This window comes from Manis pentadactyla, chromosome 12, assembly GCF_030020395.1.
Source record: "Manis pentadactyla isolate mManPen7 chromosome 12, mManPen7.hap1, whole genome shotgun sequence".
NCBI classification, from domain to species: Eukaryota; Metazoa; Chordata; class Mammalia; order Pholidota; family Manidae; genus Manis; species Manis pentadactyla.
The window spans coordinates 1,330,166-1,354,456 of record NC_080030.1 but is presented as its reverse complement, the minus strand read 5'-3'; the positions used below and the strand labels follow the sequence as shown (position 1 = coordinate 1,354,456).

At 65.1% G+C, this 24,291-nt stretch overlaps 2 protein-coding genes across 6 annotated transcripts; one reads left to right on the top strand and one right to left on the bottom strand.

Moving 5' to 3' along the window:
• The first annotated feature begins 1,148 nt into the window (after positions 1-1,148).
• Positions 1,149-3,778, top strand: C12H19orf25 (chromosome 12 C19orf25 homolog). 3 transcript variants are annotated; one of them, XM_036889871.2, is made up of 4 exons: positions 1,149-1,286; positions 1,443-1,574; positions 2,660-2,809; positions 3,522-3,778. In XM_036889871.2, exons 2-4 carry the CDS (start codon positions 1,445-1,447, stop codon positions 3,629-3,631), a joined length of 390 nt encoding a protein of 129 aa, XP_036745766.2. In that variant the 5' UTR covers positions 1,149-1,286; positions 1,443-1,444; the 3' UTR covers positions 3,632-3,778. The 3 variants fall into 3 exon arrangements, with proteins under 3 accessions (XP_036745766.2, XP_036745767.2, XP_036745768.2); XM_036889872.2 differs by having other exon boundaries at positions 1,205-1,574; positions 3,544-3,778; XM_036889873.2 differs by having other exon boundaries at positions 1,215-1,574; positions 2,660-3,778.
• Positions 3,779-3,879: 101 nt separating this feature from the next.
• Positions 3,880-24,291, bottom strand: APC2 (APC regulator of WNT signaling pathway 2). 3 transcript variants are annotated; one of them, XM_036889865.2, is made up of 15 exons: positions 24,154-24,291; positions 18,521-18,679; positions 18,269-18,359; positions 17,966-18,146; positions 17,047-17,155; positions 16,822-16,938; positions 16,152-16,229; positions 15,854-15,952; positions 14,966-15,347; positions 14,280-14,375; positions 13,214-13,353; positions 12,691-12,768; positions 12,421-12,537; positions 11,878-12,092; positions 3,880-11,053 (listed from the first exon to the last, which is right to left on the bottom strand). In XM_036889865.2, the coding sequence occupies exons 1-15, from the start codon at positions 24,205-24,207 to the stop codon at positions 6,100-6,102; spliced, it is 6,870 nt and encodes a 2,289-aa protein (XP_036745760.2). In that variant the 5' UTR covers positions 24,208-24,291; the 3' UTR covers positions 3,880-6,099. The 3 variants fall into 3 exon arrangements, with proteins under 3 accessions (XP_036745760.2, XP_036745761.2, XP_036745762.2); XM_036889866.2 differs by having other exon boundaries at positions 16,822-16,935; XM_036889867.2 differs by lacking the exon at positions 24,154-24,291 and adding an exon at positions 19,219-19,307.

Genomic DNA, 24,291 nt, shown 5'->3' with positions numbered 1-24,291 from the left:
CACACAACGTCACTGTCAGCTCCCCGCTGTTCCCTAGAACTCATCTTGGTGGGCTATGTGATCACGGGTGATTATACACAGCATTGAAGCCCCAGTCGGCTTCTGCCTTAAAAAGACCTTCAGGAATAAGACATCCTAAGCGATGCAACAACCACAGCGAAACCATAAGTTACTGGTTTGAGCACTGAAAAAATTTAGGGATATTGTTGCAGTGTCCTGGGTACTGGAGCAGCTCCTACCTGCCCTCCCCTCACCCAGCGCTCCCAGCAACCCTGCCTCGCTTCAGTCTTTCTCGGAAGCATTTACTGCATCACTCAGAGGGTCTGTTGGTGGTCCATGTCCTCCTACCAGAATGCAAGGTCCTTCAAGGAAGCTGCCCGGCTTAGAAGAGCGCCCTGCAGGGAGTGGGTAAGCGGGGAAGTGAAGGCACGGGCGAGGGCATGTCAATCAGCGGCCCCGGAGTGCGGATGCGGAGGAAACAGCTTCTCTCGTCGGAGGCGCCTTCGCCCCGGCTCCGCGTGCGGCAGGCCTGCAGCCGATCTCGGAGCTCTTGCTCAGGACCTTGACCTCCTCCGCCGCTCTCCCCTCCTGCCAGCACCCCGAACCCCACCACGGCTCAGCCCCGGCCCCGTACTTGGGGCAGAGAGGAGCCGGGCCCCGGCAGGGCCACACTGTCCCGAGCCCCTGGCCTCCGTCCTGGAGCCGCGGCGGCCTCCCCCGCACAGCAGGGCCTAATCCAGCCCCTGCTCCCCGAACACGCTGCCCGGGCCGGAAGGGGGGAGCGCTCCCGCCGGGCACACAGCACCCCAGCGTGCCAGCGCGGGCGGCCGCTTTGGGAACAGGCCGGTTCCCACACGACGGACCCCAGGCTCCGCTCCCAAGGCGACTGAAAACGCGGCCACACGGAACCCACCTTGCGGAGAGTAACTGCGCTCCCACAGCAGCCACGTGGGCTGGAGGCCGCGTCCCGGTTTGGTGGAGTCGGGGCCTCGGACGCTTTGTCACGCGGAGAAGGCGCCGGCACCGGACCCCGTGCCCACACCTGCGCTCCCAGGCCCAGCCCTCGGGCGTCTCTAGCCCGAACCCTCGCGGGCGCGGTTCCTTTAATAGGGGGCGTAGCTTCGCCGGCGGCGGAGGCCGGAAGTGAGCTTCTGGGGCCTGGAGGGCGGGGCCGCTCCGCGACCAGAAGCGGAAGTGGCTGCTCGGAGCCCCTGGCACGGTCGGGGCACGCGGCCCGGTGAGGTGGCGGCAGCGCTCAAGGCTTCAACGGGGAAGCGGAGGCCGAGGTGGTGCCCGGCGCTGGGAGGGCCCGAGGCGGGTTGAGAGCGGAGGGCAGGGCGGGCTGCCCCGGGAGTGGGGCTGCGGCGGGTGCGCGGGAGGAACGGCCCAGGCAAAGGCCGAGAGGTGGACGCCCTGGTCAGCTCCCCCGTCGGCACCTTCAGGGATGGGCTCCAAGGCCAAGAAGCGCGTGGTGCTGCCCACCCGCCCGGCGCCCCCCACGGTGGAGCAGTTCCTGGCGGACGTGCGAGGGGCGCCCGCCGACGACCCGGTCTTCACCTCCCTGGCGCCGGCAGGTAGGCGGAGCCAAGGCCGACCCGAGAGCCCAGCACCGAGGGCGTGGGGGAAGCACGCCGCCGCTGCCCGGGGAAACCCTGGCATCGAGAGCGCAGACTGGCACCTTCCGAAGGTCGTCTGGAACAGGGGTCGGCAACCTAGGGAGGGGCCTCGGCTAAATCCTGCACCCCGTTCCTGTCAAGCCCGAGAGCTAAGAATGGGTTTTGCGTGTTTTAATTGCTGGGAGAGAATGTTCCATGAAAAGTGGAAACGATAGGAAATTCAGATTTCAGTGCCTGTGGAGTCGTATGGGCACATAACCACGCTCATCCATTTATGCGTGGACCTGGCCCCGCCATGCCGGAAATATTTGGGTCCAGTCTTTTGCTGAAAACCTGTTCACCCCTTGTTTATTCCCAGCCTGCAGCTGGGTCATCCGGAGGCGGCTTGAGCCCTGGTTTAAGAATCACGGACCCAGGCCTGCTGAGCACGGGCGGTGCCAGGGCCCACCGAATGGAGAGGGGGCTCCCCCTGCTGGCCTGTGTTGTCCGCTGCCAAACCTGGTCTCCACGTGCATTAATCTGGCCTTGTCCACCTTATTGCTAAAGCGGGTGCTGAAACAATTTTAATCAGAACCAGAGTTTCTCGGCGTGCTTATAGACAAGGGGAGCAGGAGAGTGGAAAGGACCAGGCATGTCCCTGAGTGACCCTGAAGCCTGCAGTTTTTCTGCTTTGCCCCTGGGCCCTCGTATTTTAAAAAGTGGGTCAACGGGGAAATGCATGTCAATACCCTCTTTGCCTCCTCCACCTCCTGACTCTGTGAGTATTGATTTCATACAGTTACACGGCCACGGGGAGATTTCTGGGAGGTGGACGTTGCACATTAGGCCGCCAGAGCAGGCATGAGAGCCAGCCTGCTCATTGATTCCATCATGGGGTCAATGCCTCTCACAGGAGCAGAAGTGACCCCCAGGCAGGGCAGTGGGATGCAGGTATTAGGCCTTTTCCATGACCCAAGCCTGCCAGTCACATGCTTTGCTCGGGGGCAGACTGAGTCCTCTGCCTGCCTCCTCCATGACCAACAGGCTGTGTGTCCTGTCCCCAGAATTCCCAGGCCCCTCTGGGAGGGCCCAGGACACTAAGGCCCAGCAGGAGCAGCTCTACCAGCAGAGCCGGGCCTATGTGGCCATGAACCAGCAGCTACAGCGGGTGGGCAACCAGCTGAAGCAGAAGTGTGAGGACCTGCAGCGGGCCGGTGAGCGGCTGGAGCGGGACGTAGGCCAGTTGAAGCAGGTGGCACTGCCGGGGACTGTGGCTGCCTCCTCAGGCTGACCTGGCTGGCAGCTTACACGAGCCCGCACCCTGGGCAGCGTGTCCAGGGCTCACGGGATCCTTGGTCCTCCCCGTGACACCTGACCTGGCTCACCCTGGAGCTGGGCCTCTGGGTCCCAGAAGCAGGTTCCGGGTTCCGAGTGTTCTGTGGTCTAGGCACAATTGGATACTGGAGACCCAGGGGACAGAGCCTGCCCCGGGGCGTGTGGTTGTACCAGGCATCGCTCGTGGTCTGACAGATGCGCCTCCCCCAGCCGGGCATGCGCCTCCCGTGAGGGTCAGGTCTGGGACAGCATGGATGCCACCAGCCCCAGGGCTCCTGTGCTGGGGCCTAATCACCATGGGGCTCAGACTGGGCCTCTGCAGGGTTCCCAGCACCCAAGGGCCGGCATGTGCATCCTCCCCCCGGGCAACCCTGCTTCACTGCCTCCTCCCGTAAGACTGAGCTGGAGAAACCCACCCGCTGGCCCTGCCCATCTCTGCGTGAGCTGTGGGTCCCCAGAGGTTCCTACAGAGGATGGGGGTTCTGTCCCCTGTGGTAGCGGCGACCGTGTGAGGAGCCATCGCCCAGGAGGGCTGGATCTGAGTTGGGACCTCAGGTGGGGACCCTGACCTAAGGTGTGGGCGCACCCCAGGGCTGGCACTTGTGTGGTGCAGGACCCACCCACCAGCTGTGGGATTCGATCACACTGGGCCACCCAGCCCAGCTCCTGTCGTCTCTGGTCTTAACTCCTTGAGGGAGTGAGACTCCCATCAGCATGTGGACCCAGGCAGCCAGGACAGAAGGCCCAAAACATCATCCTCCCGACCCCCACCCCCATGCTTGCCCGCGTGAAACGGGAGCAGCAAGTGAGCGTGATTCAACAGCTGTTTATTAAAGGTGTACGTGAGACGCCCGGCTCCACAGCTTCCTTTCGCCAGGCGGCAGTGCATTCAAGGGGCGGGCAGGACTGAGTATTTACATGTGTCCTGCAGTGTGGCCAAGACCCGGGCTGGCTACACGGGGTGTGGAGTGGGATGGGCCGAGATGACCAGGCGTGGGATGTGGAGCGGGCTGGCGGCCAGCTAACAGGCGGGGTCAGGGGGCTGAGGTAACGCTGTGCTGGCCAGCCTGTCCCTGAATTCCTCACCCAGCTGCCAGCAGTGCCCATCTGCCCAGACCAAGGTCACAGGCCCTTGAGCTGGATCTGGAGGCAGAGGGGGTTGCTGTGTGTCCCCTGGGCTGGCTCCTGTCTCAGGCTGATTGTCCACTGGCTGCTGCCGCCTCCAGGAAACCGGCCCACCCAGGGCGGATAGCCGCCCGCCTGGGCTAAGTCACGAGGTGCAGCTGTGCCCCCTGCACAGGGATGGAGGAGGCACCAGTGGCCACCGGATGTGGATGCGCACAGCCTCCCAGCATGCTGGCCGGGGCGGGGCCGTCCGGCTCTCTGGCAGTGCCAGGCCTCTCCCCTGAGAGGCAGCTCTGGGAGTTCTCCCCATGGCCCACGTGGGGAAACTGAGGCAGAGAGCATGGCACTGCCCGGGGTCTCACGGTGCACGGGAGCCTGCACTGCCGGGCCTGTCCCCTCCCACAGGCCATTTCTGGGGGAGGCTGGCCTGTGGCCAGTGCGACTGGACAACATCTGGCAGTCCGAATCGGACAGGGGCCCACGGTTTCCGAGGTTCATCCGAGAGCCGCCCGGGTGTCTGCGGGGTCAGCTGCAGGTACCTGGTCCTGCTCAGCTCTCACTGCCGCCGCTCCTCCCGCTGTGGGCCCTCAGGTGAGGCATCTGGGGGTGCGTGACGCAGCAGGACAGTTCGTCGGAGGCAACAGTGTGATGGGGGCTCAAGCCAGGGTGCTGTGGCCGGGCCTCGGCCCTGCATCCCCCCCAGCAGGGAAGGGCCCTCGGCTCATAGTGCTGCAGGTCTCCTCGGAGGCATCGCTCCCCTGCCCTCGGACCGGCTCTGTGTGCAGCTGGGACAGTAGATCCAAGAAGCTACTTTCCAGGGCAGTGGTCCCCAGGAGAGGGGACTGGATCCTCCCGCAGGAGGGCATGTCCGGGGCAGGGCCTGAGCACCCACCCGCGGTCCCCGGCAGCCTGGTGTGCACTCTAGCACCTGGTGGCTAGCATCTTGGCGCCGGCCTGGCGTCAGCCCCACAGCTGCGTCCCAGGGTGCAGCCTGCACTTCCTTCCAAAGGCCAGGTGCCAGCTCTACCCCCGTACCCAGCTGTGCTGTCCTGAAGGGGAGGAGGCCCTGCCAGCTGAGCCCATGGCCCCAGTGTGTTGTCACTCAAAGGAGGTGACATTGAGAGGGAGCAACCCTCAGCAGGGCAGCATGCCAGGGGCGTCACCACACCTCAGCGTGTTCCAGGCCCTGGAGTTCCCAGAGGGGCACTTCCCTGCCATCCTCGGCCTCCTTCCTGCCGCACCTCGCCCACCACAGCCACCTCCATGGGGCCCCAACTGCAGCTGGCGGCCAGCACCTCCCACAGCCAGCAGTGGGGACATGGACACAGGCCTGCATCAGCCCACACGCTGCATCCTTGGTGTCTCCATCAGATGCTGGTCATCCGCACTGCCTCTGTTTACTCCAGTCTATTCTGAAAGCTTCCCGTCCACAAGCCGCGGGTGCCCCAGGCTCCTGAAATGTTGCTGTCTGGGGTCAGGGCTGTCTTCCTGCCGGGCTGTGCCACACCCTCTCCCGCGCTTCCCTAGCTAGGTTGAGAGTCTGAGAAGGCAGACCCAGCAAGCAAGCCGTCGTCAACAAGTTACTCAGCCGCCGTGGTTATAGGCTTGGTCCCAGCCCCGCAGATGCCTGGGCCCCCAGGGGCAGGCCCTCCACGACACCACCCTGCCAGCCCTGTCCCCCAGCCCGGGCCGGTGCTTTCACCTCCCTGCGGCTCCTGATATGGGAAGGTTGTGCCGAGGCCCCGGCCCTGTTGGGCACAGCTGGGGTGGCAGAGCCAGGAGGGTGGTCTCTGCGCATGGGCCACGCTGGGACCTGGCACCCTTGCGTACACTCCCTGGCCAGACTTGAGGTCCAGCCTGCAGCCCCATTTCCTTCCGGGCTCCCCAAAGCACAGAAGCAAGCATCTACGCATGAGATGTGAGGCCGATGCAGGCTGGGTGGGGGCTCCGAGGGCTTGGGTTCCGGTGGGCCGGTGGCCCTGGTACCACCCTCGGGGCAGCCGGACTGGCCAGTGGGGAGAGAATGCAGGAGGAGGCTGGGCCACTATTCCAGGAGGCTGGCAGGGGTCGGAGCAGTGGCCTTCTCCATGGCCGAGGCAGTGGCTGCTGCCACCATGGGGCTGGGCACATAGTTGAAGGGGGGGACGCGCGCTGAGCGGCTGGGGGAGCCGTGCCGGCTCGTGGGGAAGCCCCCAGCAGCCACCCCTGGGCCCTCGTGGGCAGACATGGCAGACGAGGGTGCCTTGGCAGGCCCAGGCCCATCCACATCGCTGCCAAGGAGGGGTGTGTGGCCACCGGCTGGAGCCTGGGGGGGCTCTCTGCTCTCTAGGCTGGGGGATGTGCTGGAATTGGTCTTGGTGGCCGTGAAGTCCTCCGTCTGGACTACAGCATCACTGGTCTTGCGCTGAGGGGAGTTTCCAGTGACCCCCTCCGGCGAAGCGCCCATCAGTGGCAGGGCAGTGGGGGGCAGCGTGCTCCGCAGAATGTGGGGAACATCCTCATCCCGGATGCGGCGCCACGTGGTGCCCAGTGCGGCCACCCTGGGCAGTGGGCGGGCCTCCCCATCGCTGCCTCGGCGGGTGCTGTCAGCTGTAGGTCTTGGGGTGGCACCGTCGGGCCTGCGGGCCATGCTGATGTGAGGCAGGGAGGCATAACGCTTGACCGTCTCAGGCTGGCCAGCTGGCGTGCGGACAGGCAGGCGGGACGGGCTCTCAGAGCTGGTGCGCCGGGGCAGCCGCTCGCTGGGGCTGGGGCTGGACACGGGGGACCGCTGGGGGACTGGGGCCTTCTGGGGGTCTGCCCGCAGCTCATCACAGCGCGAGGAGCAGAGGAAGACGGCAGGCAGCGTGGGCCGGCCTCGGCGGGGCGACCCACCCTGGGAGGCGGAGCTCGTGGCCTCCACAACTGACAGCTCTGAGCGCCGGCACAGCAGGCCATGGGACTCCTTGATAAAGGTCAGCTGCCGCCGGAAACCTGAGCGGTCAGAGGACTCGCTACCACTGGAGCGGGCAGAGGCCATGCGCACCAGGCCCAGGCGGCCTCTCCGGGCGCCTGGACACCCCTCAGCCCCTGCCCGGCCCCTGGGGCCTGGCTCCGGGACTGCCCTGGCCAGGGCTGGTGGGCCCCGCTGAGCGGGCCTCTGCATGAACGGGATCCGAACCGGCGACTTCTGTGTCTTGTGCTGCTTGGCCAGCAGGGCCCGCGCAGGGGCCCTGGGCACCTGAGAAGCCCCAGGGCCAGGCAGGGGCCCTGAAGCCTGGGCGGCAGGGGGTGACCTCCCGGGCAGGGACTGAGAGGCAGGGGAGGTCTGGGAGGAGCTGGACGAGGGAGTCTTGGCGAGGCGGGCGGGTGGCGTGGCACTCCTCTGGGGCGGGCTGGGCGCTGTGAGCTCTGAGGTCTTGCCTGGCCGGTGTAGGCTTCGGGACCGCTGCTGTCCGGGGCCTGGCACTTTGGAGGGGGCTGCTGGCTGTGGGGGGCTCAGGGGTCCCATCTTCCTCGGTGCTGCACGGGGACTGGGGGTGCCTCTGGGCTGAGCCCGGGTGGCTGGGCTTGGCATGTAGATCACTGTCCGCCCCCGGAGCACAGCTGGCATTCCAGACGTGGTCTTTGGAGCTCTACGCGGTTTCTCAGAGCCACCGGGAGAGCGGGGCCGGCTGCTGCCGCCACGTTGAGCCAGGACAGGGCCCCGTCTCTCCGGCCGCATGGCGCTGCCTGCCTGGCCCTCTGGCCTTGGCCGTCTCCCCTTCCTGAGTGGGGCAGGCTGCTGGGGGGAGCCTGCCAAGGGCCCCGACATGGATGGGATGGAATCCGACTCGGATGAGGCCTCGCGTGTGGCTGCTGCCGCCTGGTGCAGCCACGTGACGATGGAGTTGGCGCCCTCCTGGATGGCACGCCACTCCACACTGTCCAGGTCCGACGCGTGGTCTGAGCCTGCAGCCTCGTCGCTGTGCTCCCGGGGCCCCTCCGTGGGCCTTTTGTCTGGCTGGGCAGCTGGGAGCTTGCGGTGCCGCAGGGCTGACGCCTGGGGCCGGAGCCTGGGCACAGCTGAGGTGATGCGGTGCCGCAGCAGCTCGGCCTTTGCCCGCGGGCCTGGGGAGCTGTCATGCCCACTGCCCAGGTCCTTGGGGACCGCTGGCTCGCGGGCTCGAGGCCGGGCCGCCGCAGAATTGGGGGGCTCGGGCTCGCTGAGAGAGCTGGCTGAGGAGCTGAGGGAAAAGCACGGTGGCATCTCGTCGGCGATCAGGCTGGGCTGGGCCCTGGTGGGCCGCGCGGCCTTGGGTGCGGCCTGCACCTCCTTCCTGCTGGCCGCGGCTGGGCACTCCCTCTTCACTGCACGGGGGATCCCGGACACCCGCCGGGGAGCCGCCACCACCGCCTCGGGGGGCTCTTCTTCAGAGTCGTTGTCATAGAAGCAGTACACGGCCTCCTCTGTGGGCGTCGTGAGGCACAGTGACTGCAGCGCCCCATCCCCTCGTGCCCGGCCCATGTAGGCGCTGTCCCTGTCCACGCGGGTGCTGGGGGACCGGCGGAGAGGCAGTTCCAGCGCTGCCTGGCCCCTGCCTGCCCCCCGGGCCTGCCCTGTGCTCCGGCCTGTGCCTCCTGCCCTCTGCCCGTGCCCAGTGGCCTGCCTGGCAGGGGCGGCGTGGCCTGTGGGCTTGTGCCTGTCTGCATGCCCTCTGGGCGCGTCCTGGGGCGGTCCCTGCAGTGTCTCGTCACTGAGCGAGGTGGTGCTGGAGAAGTCAACCGGCATGTCCTCAACCGAGTCAGCGCTGGGGTCACCCTCCCGGGCTGCAGGCACCAGCATGTACACGGGCAGTGTGCCACGGCCGGGCGCCAGTGCTGAGGCCACCTTGCGGAGCCGGGTGGGCATGGCCACACCCAGGCACTCACGCAGCAGCTCCAACTCCTGGTTGGCAGCCGGCAGCCCCTCGGGGCGACCCCCAGCCTCGTCCCACCGGCGGTGCCCGGCCACATGCTGGCTGGGGCCTTGGCTGCGCACCAGGCAGGTGGGGGGCAGCAGCCGCAGCTCCACGTCCTTCTGCACGTAGTGCTCGTGCAGGGCCAGCGCGCTGAGGCTTGAGGCACACGAGAAGTTCTCGTCGGGCTTCTCCACTGTGAAGCGCACGCTGCCTGCATCCAGCTCAGATGGCAGCCGGCAGCGCTCCCGGCAGTCGGCGATGTCCAGGAAGCGCTTCACGTAGCTCTCCCACTGCAGACTGAACTGCGTGGTGTCATGCTCGCAGGACGGCACTGGGGCCAGTGGCGGTGTCTTGCTGCGGCTTGGTGGCATGGTCTGTCCAGGGCTGTCGGGCAGCTCGCTGGGGCTCACTGTGCCGCTGCCCAGCCCGCTGCAGGGCTCGCTGGGGATGGAGCTGGCAATGGAGGGGCTCTCGAAGCTGCCCAGGGAGCTCACCGAGCTGCAGCGGCTCAGCACCAGCGGGGTTTCCTGCACACAGTTCTCTGACGAGCTGGACGGCGTGGCGTCCTCCACCCCCAGGCCCCGGCCTCGCCGGGGCGCCGGAATGGCCACAGGCAGGGAGGCGGCCCCAGGCCTGTGCCAGGCCCCATCCAGCTCTGCCTCACCGGGGCCTGCCTCCTCCAACCCCTCCAGGGAAGTGTCACTGTCATCCAGGTCCCCAGCTTCACTGGGGCCCGGGCGGCCAGCCGAGGACAGGGAGGACAGGGAGCTGCAGTGGGACATGCAGAGGGGTGGCGCCCCCACCACCAGCTTCTCGGGAACCTTGCTCAGGCCCTCTGCAGGCAGCCAGGCCTGCTTCCGTGTCCCAGGGCCCAGTGGCCCTGCGCCCACCCTGGCATTGCCCTCGAGCAGTGGCACATGTTGGTAGCTGGGTGACAGTTTGATGGTGCACACGTGGGCGTTGGCCACCGCGTCTCTGGCCGCCGGATCAGCCTGGACACTTGGCAGGTTGAGGTCAAGCAGGTGGGGCCGCGCCTGGCCGCTCAGAGGCCCTTCATGGTGCTCGGCAAGCACAGCCAGTGGGCGGGGCCTTGTAGGGTCCTGGGAGCAGCGCCCGTCACTGGCGCTGCCGCTGTTGAGACTGTCGTTGGAGAGGCTGGCGTGGGCTGCCTTGAGCCGCAGCAGCGGGTGGGCACAGCTGCCCGCCTCCCGCCGCCCACCCTCGGGCCCCCGGCAGGGCGAGCAGGACTGAGCACGGCCCTCCCGCGGCACCTCCTGCCCTGGGTCCCCTGAACTGAGGCTGAAGCTGTCATCGGATGATGTGTGCAGGGCCGAGATGTCCTCCACCAGCCGGTCTATTCGCGCCACTGCCAGCGCTAGCTTGGCCTTGGCCCTGGCCGCCACGGCTGCCTCTCCGCTGGGCTCCTTCTCCACCTCTGGGCCACCAAGGCGGGTGGGTGGGGTGTGGCCCAGCGCCTGCCCCTGCAGGAAGGAGCTGCCCAGGAAGAGGGACAGCACGGCTGGGCTGGCAGGCTCGGCAGCAGAAGCTGCGGCGGCCAGGGAGGGTGCGTCGTCATCATCAAAGCAGCCTGAGTCCGAGGCATAGTCCTGTGCCAGCCCGTCCAGGAGCCGCAGCGGGGGCAGTGGCTTCTTGGAGGCAGCCTCGGCCTCGGACTCGGCCTCAGCCTCAGGAGGGCCCTGCTTCCCCAGGCGGTCAAGCGCCTGGACCAGGTGCCGCGTGTCCAGCTCGGCCTCCAGCGCGCGCTGCTTCCGCACATACAGGCTGGGTGCGCAGGCGCCAGGGGAGACAGCGGTGGCTGCCGCCTGGTACTTGGTGGGCCGGTGGGCCAGCAGGTTGCGCAGGGCAGCAGCACTGCCCATGGCAATCATCTTGTGGCGGGAGTGCACCAGGTTGCGGAGCATGCCCACTGCGCCCAGGTCCCAGAGCAGCTCCTGGTCTCGCGTGCTGCGGGCAGACAGGTTCCAGAGAGTGCCGCAGGCGTTGCTCACGATGGTCAGGCTGTGGGACGTCAGGTGCTGCAGCAGCGTCTGCAGGCAGTTATGGTCGCGCAGCACCTGCCTGGGGCGTGGGCAGATAGGGGGAGGAGCATCAGGCTGTGGGCCCCGTGCCCTGGCACCCCCGCCTCCCACTCCAGGAGCAGGGCTGGTGGCTCCAAAGCAATAAGGAGACAGAAAAAGGACTCGACATTCATAGGAGCACATCCCAAATACCGAAAGAGGTGCACCTATGCCAAAGCTGTCCTTTATGAAGGTAAGACTTGTACTAAGTAATACTAATGATGAGTTAACAGGACTTTTTCAAACTAAAGCTTCCTTCCAGTAGATTTCATTTTAAGCACATCTTGTGATGTTTGGGGCATACTTGTACTGAAGACAGACTTTGTTTTTAAAAACACTGTGTTAATGGTTTATTACTAGCCTTGTTTAACCAATCAATGTTCTATTTACCTTAAAATCTTTCACACAAGTACATTCCAAACAACATCTGGGATGTGCTTTTACCAAAAGCAAATGTTATGTATTTTCATGCATTAGAAGCATTATTTACTATTAATGTTACTTAAATTAAAAAGTATTTTATTTTAATAAAGTATTAGTTATTAGTTTTGTTTAGTATCTTATTAATAAAGAACAAGGATGTATTATTAATATTACTTAAAAAACAATATACATCTTTATTTTAATAAATTCATTCAAAATTTAGTATAAGCACATCCCACACAATATTTGAGATATACCGGAAGAAACTCAGGCCCCGCAGAGCAAGTCAGGGACAGCCGTTTGCCGGCTTGCCGAGCAGAGCAGGACCAGCCCCCAGCCCCAGCCCCAGCCCGCCTGCCCCGTGCCCTCTGCCCACCGCGACCAGGGGGTGTTGGGGCCAACCTGTAGTCCTCGCGGGTGGCGATGAGGCTGGACACATTACGCAGGATGCCGCCCCCACTCTCAATGATGGCCAGCGAGTTGCTCTGACACTTGTAGGTCAGCGTGCTCACCAGGAAGCCCAGCGCACCATCCACCTGGCAGATGGCAGCCTTGTTCTCTGTGCTGTGCGCCGAGAGGTTCCACAGGGCGCTGAGCACGCTCTTCAGCGTGGACTCCTGGGCGGGGGGGGGGGGCAGGTCAGCGGTGGGGTCACCCATGTGGCCCCCGCAAGTGACTACTGTTAACATCACCGAGTCACACACTTGGTCCCCGAGTGACAGTGAAAAGGAACAAAAAACTGGCCGTCACAGAGTCAGCGGCCCTGGCCTGGGCTACCTGCCAAGGGGTGGGTTGTCTGGTCTTGTTCCCTGAGACGGAGAACTCCCCACCTGTTGCCAGGGTCTCCCTGCCCCATGGCTTGTGCCAAACAGCCCTGGAGACCCCTTCCTGCCACAGCCGTGGGCGTTCCCGCTCCCCCAGCCCCGCCGCCCCGGCTGTGCCCACCTTGGAGGCCCGCAGGACACACTGCATCAGGGCAGCCATGCTGCCCACCTCCCTGAGCACCTTCTTGCTGTGGATGTCGGCCCTCCAGGACAGGTTACGTAAAATGCTGGACACCACCTGGGGCGGGGCAGGCAAGGTGGGCCTGGGGCTGGCTCCCAAGGTGCCCCCACATGCCGCCCTCAGCCAGGGTCGCCCACAGCACCCACTGGGGGGGCTCCGCCAGCAGGGGCCTCAGGCAGCGGGACACCCTGCCCCGCCCCGCCTGGGTACCTGGTGGAGCTCCTCGCTCTCAGAAGCCAGTTGGGCCACCATGGCCTCCATGCAGCCCCGGTGGGCACACAGTGTGGCCTGTTGTTACAGAGGAAAGTCATGCCTCTGCCGGCAGGGGGCCCGCTCCCACCCACAGGCCCCCTGTCTCAGCCAGCGGGCACTGTTTGTGTACTAGGGCTTGAGCCCCAGGCCTCATCCTCACTGCCACGGGGGAGGGAGGCAGTCACCCCATTGCTCAGATGAGGAAACTGAGGCTCAGACTGACGCAAGACAACTAGCCTCCCTGGCCCAGAGGGCCCATTCTCCCCGGAGATGGTGGCATGTGCCAACCTGGCCAATCTCATCCAGACACTGCCCCACCCCTCCCCAGCCCTCTCTTGGCCTTCGTCCACCTGCCCATAAATTGTAAATTGGGGACAATTGTCCCCACCCCTCAGGGCTGTTTCAAGGCTCAGATGAGGTCGAGGGAGGCTCAGGCCAGGGGAGTGCTGCTGACCCCACCGCCCCAGGTCAGCCCCAGGACCTTGTTGGCGACGTCCCCGAAGGTGAGGTTGGTGAGGGTCATGCCAGCGTATCGGCGCAGAGCAAGGTTGAGTGGGTCCTGGGTCATCTTGTGCATCTCATAGTCAACCTGCAGCAGCTCTGCCACGGCCTGCAGCCCGCCTGCAGGGATGGGGAAGGCGTGGCAAGGCTGGGGACAGGCAGGGCGAGCCGGGTCCTCTGCCTGGCGCCCTGCACATGCCCGCCTGCTTTCCAGCCTCTGTCCGCGAGGCCCCCTCACCTCAGAGCCCTTCCTCCGTCTCACCCCCAGATGTGCTTAGAAGCCCAACGCCCAGGGCACTGTCTTCCTGGGTTTACTGTATTCTCAGGCACACGCAAGCAGGTATAGCACACCATGCATGGCTCTCCCCAGAGACACACTGTGGACCTGAATGGTCGTATGACGTGCCAGGGCATCCGACCCATCCCGTACTGTTGGGCACACATTGCTTCTGGATCTGAGGTTTTATTTGGGCTGCTACCTGCCTGCCTGCCCTTGTCAGTAAATCCAGCCAGAGGATCAATCCCCTGCTGGTGCCAGGAAAGCAGGAGGGCAGGAATGACACAGACGGTGTGCCCTCTCCTGAAGTGTCCGCACCACCACGCTCCCTCACCAGGGCTGCCAGCTCCCCTTGCCACACAGCCAGGCCAAGCCAGATCCCATAAAACCTTTGGGTGTTTCGACCGTCTGCTGGGTGGGTACGAAGAACCCCACTTTGTAATAAAGTGAGCATGTTGATGAGTTTAGGCCCTTATTGTTCCTTTTTCCATGTTTCCATTACTGTTTATGGAAAAGGAGAATGTATTATATGCTCCCAAACCTAAAACTCTGCCCCCCAATCCCCCACCCCCAAACCACCCAACAGCTCCAATTCTGGGTATTACTAAGTTGGGTCTCTTACCTTTGCTTTTGGCTTCCTGGCCACTTCCCTGTTCTCTGAGCCCCAAGACCACTGTGGCTGAAAGCCTGCCCTAGACTGAGCAAGGCCCAGCAGCCTTGGGCCAAATCGGGGGCTGCAGTGTGCGTGGGGAGGCGAGGGGGCACTCACCCAGCTCGTTCATGGCACGGCGGTATTCCTCGTCAAAGGACAGCTTCATCACAGCACAAGTGGCTTGGCAGATCTGTGGCTCGATGGGGACCGGGGCTGTGAGCCAAGGGACTGAGTCAGGGCCCTCCCTCTCTGGGAAACGTCTTCCCTGGACTTGTCCCCACCCCTCCCTCCCTGCCTATTCCACCCTGCAGGCCTGCTAAGACCCCAGAGCTTCTCAGACTCCATGCTTGTCCCCAAGGGGTCACTGCCAGGGCAGTGGGCCTCCTTTACTTAACCTAAGATGAATAAAGAGGGTGCCTGCCTCGCCCAGCACTGCAAAGCTGCGGTAAAGCCTGGTGCTCCGAGCCTCAGGCATGCTTTGTCTCACATTAACTTTGCAATCAGCAGCAGAAACTAGGAATCCCAAACTGTGCACCCAGGTTCCAGAGTGACCCACACCCAGCTGTACCCTCAGGGACTGCTTCCTGAGCATCCACCCGGCACCAGGCACAACCAGGCTGTTGGTGACAATCTCTGAGAATCCGTCATGAGGAGGTTCCCAAAAGGCGTCAGTGAGGGCATAGCACAGAGTGCTGTGCACAGCAAAGGCGGGTGGCCACTGTTCCCCTAACGACGTGGCCCCGTCACCGGGGAGCCCAAGCCACAGGCCCATTGCAGGGAGGTCCCATGAGGCTGTCACTCACCGCCGCCCCCCTCTGGCCTGCCGTCCTGCGCCTGCAGCCAGTCCCAGCAGGTCTCGCAGTAGGCGCGGATCTGCTCCAGCACATGCAGGACCCGCATCTCCTTGCGCGCCAGGCCCTGGTCCGGCTGCGAGAAGACGATGTTGTGCAGTGCCGCGTTGGCGCGCATGCGCGCGTCCTTGGCCCCAGGCGCCCCGGGAGTCCCGCTGCGACCCCCAGCGCCCGCCTCCGCGCCGTGCAGGATCTGCAAGAGCAGCGGCAGACATCCCGAGCGGCGCATGGCCACGCAGCTCTCCGGCGAGCTGGACATGGCGAGCAGCGTGCGCGCAGTGTCCTCCTGGTCGCGCGTCGCCAGCATGGACAGCAACCAGAAGACCACCTCCACCTGCAAGAGGCAGGGAATGGGGTCAGGGTGGGGACCCCGCCCGGTTCACCTGGCCCAGCCTGACGGCTCTCTCGCGACACAGCGGAGTCCTGAGACCCCAGCCCAGGAGGACCGCCTGCTCCCCGGACCACCACCGTCACCGTGCATCCTCCTGAGACCCCCGCACACACACCTGGGGAGACAGACGGAGGGTGGCATCAGTCACTGCCAAGATGCCCCCAGCCCGTGAGAGCCAAGTGCCCACCTTATCTGCCTCAATGGGTACTCCAGGGGGGCATCTTACATCTAAGTCTAAAGTGCACCCCCAAACACACAGAACCGGTATCCCCGCCCATCTCACCAGGCTCCAGACCGTATGCTGGTCCCAGCAGCGTCACGCACCCCAACCCAGGGCAGCCTCCCACACCTGGAACGCCTTACCAAGGCCTGGGGAGATAGGAGCCCCACATCCCTAACCCAGCTTGTTGCCCCGCCCCGGCTCTCACGCCCCTTGCACTCCCCCTCACCTTGCTGTTGCCTGGCTGCGGGGCGCCGTCCTCAGGGTGCGTGGGGACCTCAGTCTCGGGGTCTTCCTCCACCGGCACCGACTTCACCGCCAGCAGGGCCTGTGGAAATGCCAGGCTTTTAGGAGTTCGGCCAGGAAGCACCCCACAAGGCACCAGGCTGCTGAGGCCGGCTACACCCCTGTGATGACATGGGTGGGGTCTGCAGAACGAGTCCTGCACCCGGGGCAGGGCCCTGCGGTCCCCTCACTGCCCGGAGCCATCAGCAGACCCAGGGCCCAAGCCCCGCCCCTCCCAGTACCTGTGGTTCCGTCTGCTGCACCCGGTCCTGCGCTGACAGCAGCTCCTTGTCGATCTGCTCCAGGCGCGAGGCGCGGATCTGCACCCAGAACACTTGAAAGCTAGGGCTTACCCCACCCACTCCAATTGGCCACGTCCACTACCCACCCCCTGTCCCGCAAGACTCCCACCTCTGCCTGATATGGCCCCACCCACCCCCAAAAGCCTCCCTGGCTGACTCCGCCCACCCCGTGGTTTGGCCCCACCCTCCTAGGCGAACCCACTCCGAGTGGGCCCCGCCCCTATCCAGGCCCCATCTAGACCCACCTACTCCTTGTTTGCCCCTACCCCTATTTAGACCCCACCCCATCCATCTAGACCCGCCCACCCCCTGGTCTGGTCGAGTCCATTGACCAAGTCAACGCCCGAGGCTTGCTCAGACTCGGGTCCGTCCACTGGCCCGCCCCGTCTTATTATTCCGGGACTCCGCCTTCTGCGTCCCGCTCTGCCCTTCGGCTCCAACCACAGGCGGCCCCAGCTTCTGGCTTCGCCTCCTGGCCCAGGCCCCGCCCACAGCAGTCTCTCCCGTCGGATTCACCCAGGGCCCGTCTCCCGCCGCTGACCAGGCAACCTCTGCGCTCCGGTTCGCCCTCGGGCGCGCCCGCCCCGCCCGCGCCCCGCCCGCGCCGCACCTGCGCGCGCTGCACCATCTCGTCCGACGTGCCGAAGCGCTCCTCCATCAGCGAGCGGATGTGCTGGGCCTCGAACTCCAGCTGCTGCCGGATCAGGTCCATCTGCATCGAGAACTGCTGGGAGGGGCGGGGGGGGTGCCGCGGTGAGGGGCGCCCGGGCGGGGCTGCCGCCGCCCCGCTCGCCGGGTCCCGGACGCGCAAACGCCCGTCCTCCCGCGCGCTCACCGTCTCCACGTGGGGAAGCTCGTCCAGGCGCTTGGACAGGCCCTGGAGCTGCGAGTAGTACCAGAGCTTCTCTTTCTCCTCCTTCTCGATCTCGTTCAACAGGAAGCACCTGGGGGCGGGCGGGCGGGCGCTATTTATTTTGATTTTTGCCGTCACTGTGGGCGCTTACTGTGCGCCAGGTTTAACAGGGGGCGTGGCGACGCCCCGTCCCTGTTGCTCCCGCCCCTGGAGTGGGGGATGGGGCTGGCTGATTGGGTGGGGCGCAGGGAATCGACCCCGGGGGAGGCTGCGGGGCGCGGCCTGGCTCCGATCCCTCGCCCAAACTCGCTTATCTCCTTCGAGCCTCTGCAGGGTCAGCTTCAGGCTCCGACTGCCCCAGCGTCAGGTCGCTCTCTGAACAACTCCGGGGGAGACACCGCACCCCATTTTACAGAGCAGAAGTCTGAGTCTGGGACAGTGAGGGGACTTGCCTGCGGTCACATAGCAGAGCACGAACTGGACTCCATGCCGATCTGGAGCCGCCCCATCTGACCCCACACGGCCCAGCAGAGCTGAGCCAAGGGCCCAGCCCCTACCTCCCTCTGCTGGCCCTGGGCCCAGGTTTCTTGGGCTGCAGCCCTCCCTCCACAAAGGCGGCCTTGAAGCCCCTCTGGCTGCAGGCCTGACTCAGCCCTGGAGCTGGACACAGCCCTGTCCTTGGCGACGCCTGCGTGTCGGGGACCCCTGGGGATGTCTCCCAGGAGCTCTTCCCCTCTGCCAGGAACGTCCCCCATCCTCCGATGGAGGTCAGCGGCGCCAGGAGAGGGGGCGGCCTCTACCGGGGAGCAGGGCCTGCCCATGCCCATGGGCCAACCAAGGCAGAGACTGCCGGGGTAAAACCATGTCACCCTGCCCCTGCACAGGTTCCCTGCGGGCTCACCGTTCCCGGTCCAGCTCCTCCAGCAGCCGGATGGTGGCCCGGCTCAGCTCCCCAAAGCTATCCTTGGAGGGCCCAGAACTGTGTACTGGGCTCTCCTCAGGGGTCCGGGCAGCGGGCTCGGGTTCCAGGGCGGGCGGCTGGAACTTAAGGTTGTACAGGCTGGCGATGTCCATCTGAAGGGCTGGGGGCGCGGAGGGGCAGGGCGAGGTCAGCACCCTTCCCTGTCTCCCTCTTCCCGACTCCCTGTGGGGGTATACCGGCATCACCCCAGGGTGCAAGGTGGCCCCCAGGCTGGCCCGTCACCTTTCAGCTGCTCCAGCACCTCGGTCTGCCCCGAGGACCCCAGCACTCGGGCCTCCTGCTCCAGCTTGCTCTGTAGGCGCTTGAGGACTTCCTGAGGGTAGGGGTGAGCAGAGCACCTGTGGTCACAGGCCTGCTGCCCCATCCATCCCTGCGACACACCTGGGGCCCTGAACGCCCACCTCTGGGTCCAGCGCCCTGGGCTCTGTCCCTGTAACTATGGTCCCTGCACCCCCCACCCAGAGCCCCCCCAACCTTCATGCCAGATGTCTCTGTCTCCAGTTTGGACAGGTGGCTCGAGTTGTCCCGCAGCTCCCGCCTCAGGTGATTGTTCTCGGCCTTCAAGGCCTCCACCTGCCGCACCAGCTGCTTGTAGGGCGCCACGGAACTCATCATCTTCAGCTCCTGCAGTGCCTGGGGCCACGGAGCAGAGGGCTTACTGCAGGGCCTGGGAAGGGGGTGGCACCTGACCTAACCCCAGCCCTCCCACCCAGTCCTGGTGGTGGGGTCTGGCACAGACCACTGCAGGCAAGGAGTCCAGGGACAGATCCCGAACACAGGGACAGTATGTCTGTCATCCCGACACACAGCCCAAACACCCAACTGACTGACAGACACAGATAGATGTCCACCCTCAGTGCCAGGCTCCCAGACATACTGACAGCTAGACATATAGATGGGCAGCCAAGACCCTGAAAGTACCACTCGGCAGATGGGACTGGCCAGCCCTGTACCTCCAAGCTCACAGAAACACTCACAGCCAGAGAGACAGACAGATGGACAGAGCAAAGGCCCTTTGCCGCAGAATGGCAGCTGCTCAGCTGGTGGACAATAAAAATGCCACGAAGGCCAACACAAGCACCTAAGAAAGCAATGGAGGGCTTTCCCAGAAGGGTCAGGCTGACGGTGGCGCCCCCACAGCTGGACAGTGGGACAGATGGACCCAAACCTACCACGGTTACTCTGGGGCACCAGAAACTGGACATTCTGAAGTCCCCACACCCTGTCCAAAAGCAGCTGGGCCTGGAGTAGCACCTGGGTGGCCCCGCCTCCCTCCAGTGCTCCACGAGCCTCTGCGGCTGGCAGTGCCCAGGCCCCAGGCCCCATCCCCTGGGCTCTGCTACCAGTGCCTGCTTCCTTGTGTGTCTGGCTGGCCTCTCGCTCTGGCTCAGCCCCCTCCCTCGTCCAGCTGGCCAGCACCCCCTCCGGCCTGGTCCTGCAGGAGCTGTGCTGCCTCCAGCCCCCTTCCCTCTTTGTTCCCTTCCCACCAGCGCTCCTCCTCCCTCTGCCTTTGTCTGAGGCGCACCAATGGCAGCCCGACCCCTCCACCGCCTCCTCTCGGCGCTACCTCCCCGCCTCCCGCCTGCTTGAGCCCACTCCCCAAATCGGCCAGCCCTCCCCTGCCCACGGCGGCGGGGACAGGGGCACCACTTCACTCATTCAACAATCTCTCCTCCCTGAGGTCACTGAGGGTGCAAGCAGAACCTGGAGCAGGAGTGGGGGGCCCAGCCCCAGTTGGGGAGGTGAACTCAGGCTATCCCAAACTGCTCGGAAGACCTACTGTACGCCACACCCTGTCATCCGTCTTCCTGTCACAGTGCTCAGGGACCACCGCTGGGCCAGCCAGGAGAGCGGACACGGAGCAAACAGCACATCACAGTGCAGACGGGACAGAACGGGAGGCAGTGTGTCAGTGTGGGAGGCCAGCTGCCTCACGGCCACACCTCTGCCTCCCACCCCTTTACTGATCCTGCCCAAGGCTCAGTCGGGGAGGCCTGGCTGAGGGCCAGGCCCAGGGGCTCAGCAAGACCCCTGGGGTCTGGCTGGGGCAAGCACTGGGTGAAGCAAAAGGCTCCCTCCCACTCTCCAAACCCAGACCCTCTCACGCTCCCCGTCTGGCAGCCACTCCTACATCCCCGTCAGACTGAGCCTGGCAGCAGCTCCCCCCAACATGGCACCGCCTCATTCCAGCCTGCGTGCCCAACTCTGCACTCCCACCAGTCCCTCAAGCTCTGCCCCACGGGACCCGCTCCACGGCTGCCCCCTCCCTCCCCACGGAGGCCTCCACCATCCATCGGCTCCTGCACAGCCGGAGGGAACCTCTGAAAGTCACTGGTTGGACTCCACCCCTCCCCTGCTCCGACGCCTGCCTCTCACCACCACCACAGCCCTCTCCCCAGGCCTTCGCACATGCAGGTATCCGCTGGGAGCACCTTTCCTAACTCCTGCCATCCCTCCAGGCACATCTTCCTCCAGGAAGCCCTCCTGCCCGCCCTTCACCCCCAGGTTCCCTGAGAACTCTGCATCAGCAAAGCAAAAGCACCAACACTGGGGGTTCATCTGAACGGTGTGTGGCTGAATTTCAGGGGAGGACGGCACAGGGGGGGCCCAAAGGGGCCCTTCTCTCCCTCTGCCCAAACCCCCACTTTACAGAGAAGGACGCTGCTTGCTGCCTGGGGAGGTGTGGCACAGCCCCTCAAGGCAGACAGCAGGCCTGCCCGTGAGGCCGGGAGATCGGGGCTCTGCAGCCGGCGGGTGGGTGTGTGTCTAGGACCTGCGGCAGCGACGTAGCGCCCACCTCCCTGGGACTCAGTTTCCCCTCCAGCTCCACAGTGTGTGCCGGCGGGTGGAGGTGACAGAGACCCCCGACAAAGGCGGAGGCCGCACCCCCAACCCTCCATCCAGAAAAGAGCGCCGCTTTATCTTACTTGGGCTGGACTGGCGCGGGCGCCGGCTCCAGGGTCCGGGATCTTGGCGGCTCGGGCAGCGGCTCCGGGGCGGACAAAGCCCAGTCCAGGCCTAGCCAGGCGGCGCCGCCACTCGCGGCGCTGGGCGAGACCACCGCGAGCAGTGGAGGATGCGAGGTGCAGGATGCGGGGTGCAGGAGCGGCAGCCAATGGCGGCGCGGGAAGATGGTTGGTGCCATGGCAACAGCCAATGGCAGGCTGGGGTGGGGAGGGGCTGCGGCCTCGGGACTTCTGGCCTTCGCGCGGGTTCAGGGGCGGGGGGTGCGGAGGAAGGTTGAACCCCCCTAAGGGATGGGACTACGCGGCACCCACCCCATCCCGGGGTGAAACGGCCATTTAGCGCTTCCCGGAGCTGGATCCGCATAATTTAAGAGTAAAACATCTGGTCTTGGACGTTACATCAGAATCTTAGCAGGGGCAGGGGCCAGAACAGGTCCCCCCAATGGATCCGGCCCTGCCTGTCGGATGGGTCGGGGTGGACAGGGCTGGGGGTCCATGCTGTACCCTCTTCCCCAGGGTCCAGGCTGGCGGGGGTGGGGGATGGGCAGGCTCGCCTGGGACCGTGCATTTCTCCTCGTGTTCCCCGAAGAGCATCAGCAACTCCGTGGGCACTCGCCTCAACTCCATGCCTCCCCCTCCCCGCTGCAGACAGTTCTTTCCGTTGCTAGCCTGGGCACACTTCAAGGCCAGAGAAGGGGGCACTGGCCCCAGGAGACACTGGTTTGGGGCCTGCCTCTGTCTCTTCCCTGCTGAGGATCCAGGGCAAAATCGTCCACCTCAAGGCCCTGTTTTCCTCTCTGTGAAAAGGGGAGGCGGCTGCAGCCTTCGTGAGGATGGGCCCGAGGACAACAGGACGGGTAGCCAAGGGCACAGAGGCCAGGTGGTTCCCTCTGGGTCTGCGGGAGGCCCCCTGTGTCCTGTGCGGGCCCCAGGAGGACTCAGCCGGGGCTGCCCCAGAGCCTCTGGAGACGAGATACAGCCGTCCCCAGCCCACGCGGCTCATGGAGGGTGTGCAGTGGTCAGAGGGGCCCTCTGTGGATGCTGGGAAGGCTGCCCTGAGAGGGGGACACTGGAGCCAGGCCTCTTCAGGATGAATAAGGGCTGACTACGGGGTCAAGAAGACATTCCAGGCTGAAGGAACAGCATGAGCAATGCCAGGGGCTCGGAGACATCAGCTCAGTGGGTATGGGCTTCCAGTGGGGCCATGGGTGGTGAGGCCAGCCCGGGGCGGTTATGAAGGGTTTAGAGCAGGGGCAGTACCCCCGGAGGAATCCTGCGGCTGAGCTGAGCTGGGAGAGCAGGGTACACCTGGCAAAGCTGGAAAGGAGGCAGGGAGACGACAGAGCCCAGGCCCTGGCTTTGGCGGTCATTTCCCTGCATGTCCTTGGGCATGTCTCTCTCTGGTCTCAGTTTCCTGTTTTGCTCACTGGGAGGTGGGCTGGAGAACCCCGGTCCCCCCCACCTGCACCCCACAGAACTAAGACCTCCTCACATCCACCTTCCAGTCTCAGAGATCACTGCTCCCAGGCCCCACTTAGCCAGAACCTGACAGCTGTCAGGGGCTGGGGGCGGGGGTGTGGTAGGAGTGGAGGCGGATGGAGGGTTGTCCAGTGTCCACTCCTGTCCTTGTACACGTGAGGCAACTGAGGCTCAGACCAGGGAGCACGGTGCATGAGTTCACAAATGATCCTCATGGGGACTGAAATCCCAAGGCAAGATACACTTGTCCCCAAGCCTCCAGGACATCACACCTCTGACACCCCCAGAATCCTTTACCCTGTGTATTCTTGAGCCACAACAATATTCAACATCACTGCAAGTTCTAGAACAAGAGCCTTGGGAATTCCCACAGCCCCCCAGGACCCCAGGCGCAATCTTGGGGAGCTGAGCGCTTCCCAGCTGCACAGTGCCCAGCTGTAAGGTGGCCCCTTCCCAGGCTTTCTCCCTGGTATCCTCTATGCCCCCCACCGCTGCTAGGTCCTCCAGGAGAAAGCTGGACCACAGGGCTCGGTTCTCCTCCTGCCTCCCCACCCCACCCCACCCCAACCCCCCAGCACGTGGCCTGGCACACAACAGAGTCGCTCACGGCCCACTGAGCGTCTTCGGCGTTCTGAGCCTCCCCTCCGGCGGCTCTGCCCCCTGGATGCCCCGCCCTTCCCCACTGAGCCTCTGCGGTGCCAGGGGCTGGGGGCAGAACCAGGGGCGTCCCCACCGCAGAGCCGAGGGGAAGCAGGAAGGCACCAGGTCATCATGCGACCACAGGGATGTGGCGAGGGCTGGGTGACGGGAGGGCCCTGCCCCGGGAGGAGGGACTGCCACGGAGGTGGGGGAGGGGTGGAGTGGGGCGGTCCTGGCCGCTCCCCCGACAGGCGACCCGTGGTGGCTTGCAGGCCTGCCCGGGGCTCTGAGCCTGTTTCCCGGATCGGGAGGGGCACGCGGCCCGTCAGCACCGCGGACAGCTCCCCTCGGCCTCCGACCGCGTCCTCTGCGGCCGCCCCAGCCCGGTGCTCAGGTTCCCGCCCTGCTCGAGGCGTGACCTTGGGCTCCCCACCACACCCCAAGCCTCAGTTTCCTCTTAACTAGGGGATGTTAGGGCCCCAGGATTTATAAAGATGACGGAGCCGGCAGAGAGCTTGGGGGGGTGGGATGGATCTTACGAACATTAGCCTCGGCGAACGTCGGAGGCGGCCCAACCCTAGCAGCCCAGAGGAGGGAAACTGAGGTCCAGAGAGGTGCAGGGCGTGGCCGCCTAGAGGGAGGAGCCGCGCCCCGCCGCAGCCCCCACAGTCCCTGCGAGTTCCCAAGTCCGCGCAATGAGGAGAGGGCTGGGGGTCCCTATGAGGCCAAGGGCTGGGCCCCGCGAGGCCACGCTTGCGCAGACTGGGGTGTTGGGGGGTGTCCTCTGCGTCGCGGGGGAGGGGCTCCCAGCCCGGCTAGCAGGCCGAGGAGGTTTCCCTGGCAACGGTCTCCACGGCGACTGCGCGGGACCCCAGACCCTTCAAGTCCCCGTGCACGTGCTTGTGCGCCCCCAGCCGCCCGGACCTCCGTTCCCGCGGTCCTCAACCCATCCCCGGCTGCGTCTTTCCCTCCCCGGCCGCGCCCTGGGCCGACCTCCCGGCAGTCGGGACTCCCGCGCCCTACCTGGTCCCCGAAGAAGGCAGAGTGCAGCAGGCTCAGCAGCCCCAGGAGCCCCATGGAGCCGCGGAGTCCGGACCAGCCCGCGCCCCGCCCTCAGCCGCTAGCCTGGGGGCGACAGCCGGGACGCGCTGCGCCTGCGCG